At 45.7% G+C, this 2,541-nt stretch overlaps 1 protein-coding gene across 1 annotated transcript; it reads left to right on the forward strand.

The window, feature by feature from the left end:
- The first annotated feature begins 616 nt into the window (after positions 1-616).
- Positions 617-2,278, forward strand: LOC123256354 (glycerol kinase). The gene has a single exon (XM_044684988.1). It carries the CDS (start codon positions 617-619, stop codon positions 2,276-2,278), a length of 1,662 nt encoding a protein of 553 aa, XP_044540923.1.
- Positions 2,279-2,541: the final 263 nt, after the last annotated feature.

Consider the following 2,541-nt stretch of genomic DNA (forward strand, 5'->3'; position numbering starts at 1 on the left):
CCTTTACAAATACTCTTCCCGCTTAGAGTTTTTATAAGACTGCCAAAGGAGTCCCTCCTACAAAATGGCTGTAGTACTCGGGTCCTATGGCCAGCCAATAGTGTGCAATGCGTTTCATTTAGGCAGATGCGGCCATGTGCCTGCCTGGAAATTTCGGGTGGAATTTAAACACTGATTTATAAAGACCAAGTCTGGTCCAGGAAAAAAAAATGGAGGAAATAGGGCTATCAGTGGCTGTTGGCAAGCCGTAACCATAGGCAGGTGCGTGACAATAGGTGTGGAATGTTTGCCTCCTCTCCCTGGAGCCCACTAGATGGAAAAGGTGGGGGCATCCCCAAACATTTAGTAACTCAAATCAAAACCGCAGACGGCAACTCAATTTTACAAATACGTCGACAAGGCAGCCTGTCTTTGCCACATCTAGACTGGCAAAGATCGCTACCCCCGCCCCACAAGGGCGAGTCAAAGAGCTCATGAGAATTCCGCGTCCCCCCCCCTGCTCAGTTGCGCGGATGGTTCCTTCCCACCGGAAGTGTTCCAAGACTCTATTTCTAGGTTCCATCTCCAGGGGAACAGTTAGTCTCCTGGTTGAGGCACAACAAAAGCAGACGGCTTCATGGCGGCTGCCAAGAAAACCGTTTTGGGGCCCTTGGTTGGCGCTATTGATCAAGGGACCAGCTCCACTCGCTTTCTGGTGTTTAATTCGAAAACATCAGAACTCCTGAGCCATCACCAATTCGAGCTGAAGCAGAAGTTTCCCAAGGAAGGCTGGGTAGAGCAAGATCCCAAAGAGATCCTGCTTTCCGTCTACGAGTGTATCGAGAAAACCTGTGAGAAGCTGATCCAGCTCAATGTCGACATCGCTAACATCAAAGCCATTGGGGTGAGTAACCAGCGGGAGACTACTGTCATTTGGGACAAGTTTACCGGGGAGCCCCTCTATAATGCAGTGGTGTGGCTTGACCTGCGTACTCAGTCAACCGTTGAGACTCTCAGTAAGAGAATCCCTGGCAATAACAATTTTGTCAAATCAAAGACTGGGCTGCCCCTGAGCACTTACTTTAGTGCTGTGAAGCTCCATTGGCTCCTGGAGAATGTGAGGAAGGTTAAGAAAGCTGTTGAGGAACAGAGGGCCCTTTTTGGTACCATTGACTCTTGGCTGATCTGGAATCTGACTGGAGGTGCTGCGGGAGGGGTCCACTGCACAGATGTTACTAATGCCAGCAGAACCATGCTCTTCAACATTCATTCTCTAGAATGGGATCCAGAGTTGTGTGATTTCTTTGATGTTCCTATGGAAATACTTCCAGATGTCCGCAGCTCTTCTGAGATCTATGGACTGATGAAATCTGGATCTCTGGAAGGTGTGCCGTTATCTGGATGTTTGGGTGACCAATCTGCTGCTTTAGTGGGCCAAATGTGTTTCCAGGAAGGGCAGGCCAAAAACACCTATGGAACTGGTTGCTTCTTACTGTGCAATACAGGCCCCAAATGTGTATTCTCTGAACATGGCCTTCTAACCACTGTGGCTTACAAGCTGGGCAGAGACAAACCTGTATGCTATGCACTGGAAGGATCTGTTGCCATTGCTGGAGCTGTTGTTCGCTGGCTAAAAGACAATCTTGGCATCATAAAAACTGTACCAGAAATTGAAAAACTGGCCGAAGAGGCGGGCACGTCTTACGGCTGCTACTTTGTTCCAGCCTTCTCAGGTTTATATGCTCCATACTGGGAACCAAGTGCAAGAGGTATTATTTGTGGCCTTACTCAGTTCACAAATAAACAACATATTGCTTTTGCAGCATTAGAGGCAGTATGTTTCCAAACCCGTGAAATACTAGATGCCATGAATCAAGATTGTGGAATGCCACTCACTCATTTACAAGCAGACGGAGGAATGACCACGAACAGAATTCTAATGCAGCTTCAAGCAGATATCCTGTATATTCCAGTACTGAAGCCTTCAATGCCTGAAACAACTGCTCTGGGTGCTGCCATGGCAGCCGGGTATGCTGAAGGAGTCGGAGTTTGGAGTCTCGAACCTGAAGATCTATCCGTTGTCACCATGGAGCGCTTTGAACCCCAGATAAATGCTGAAGAAAGTGAAATTCGTTATGCCACTTGGAAGAAAGCTGTACAGAAATCGATGGGCTGGGTTACATCACAAACCCCTCTACTTGGTGATCCCAATATCTTCAGTAGTATCCCACTGGGCTTTTATATAGTATCCAGCATGGTGATGTTAATTGGAGCAAGGTACATCTCCGGAGTTCCATAAATATCTGAAACAACTTAATGAATTCCCAAGATGTAACCTTTATGATTTGCCCAAAAAATAGTAATTTTCTTAAAATAAAATTATAGAAATATATTCAAAAGATTTAGCGTGAACCATTAGAATAAAGCAATGTAATAATAGATATAGAAATATATAGTGTATTTTTAAATATCAGTAGTTAAGGTGGAAGGGAGGGGTCAATGGGGGGAGGCTAAACATCTTATTAACCAATATCATCTTACCCTATCCCTTCTAGAATCTAG

The sequence above is a fragment of the Gracilinanus agilis genome, unplaced genomic scaffold (genome assembly GCF_016433145.1).
Source record: "Gracilinanus agilis isolate LMUSP501 unplaced genomic scaffold, AgileGrace unplaced_scaffold5807, whole genome shotgun sequence".
In the NCBI taxonomy this organism is placed as follows: Eukaryota; Metazoa; Chordata; class Mammalia; order Didelphimorphia; family Didelphidae; genus Gracilinanus; species Gracilinanus agilis.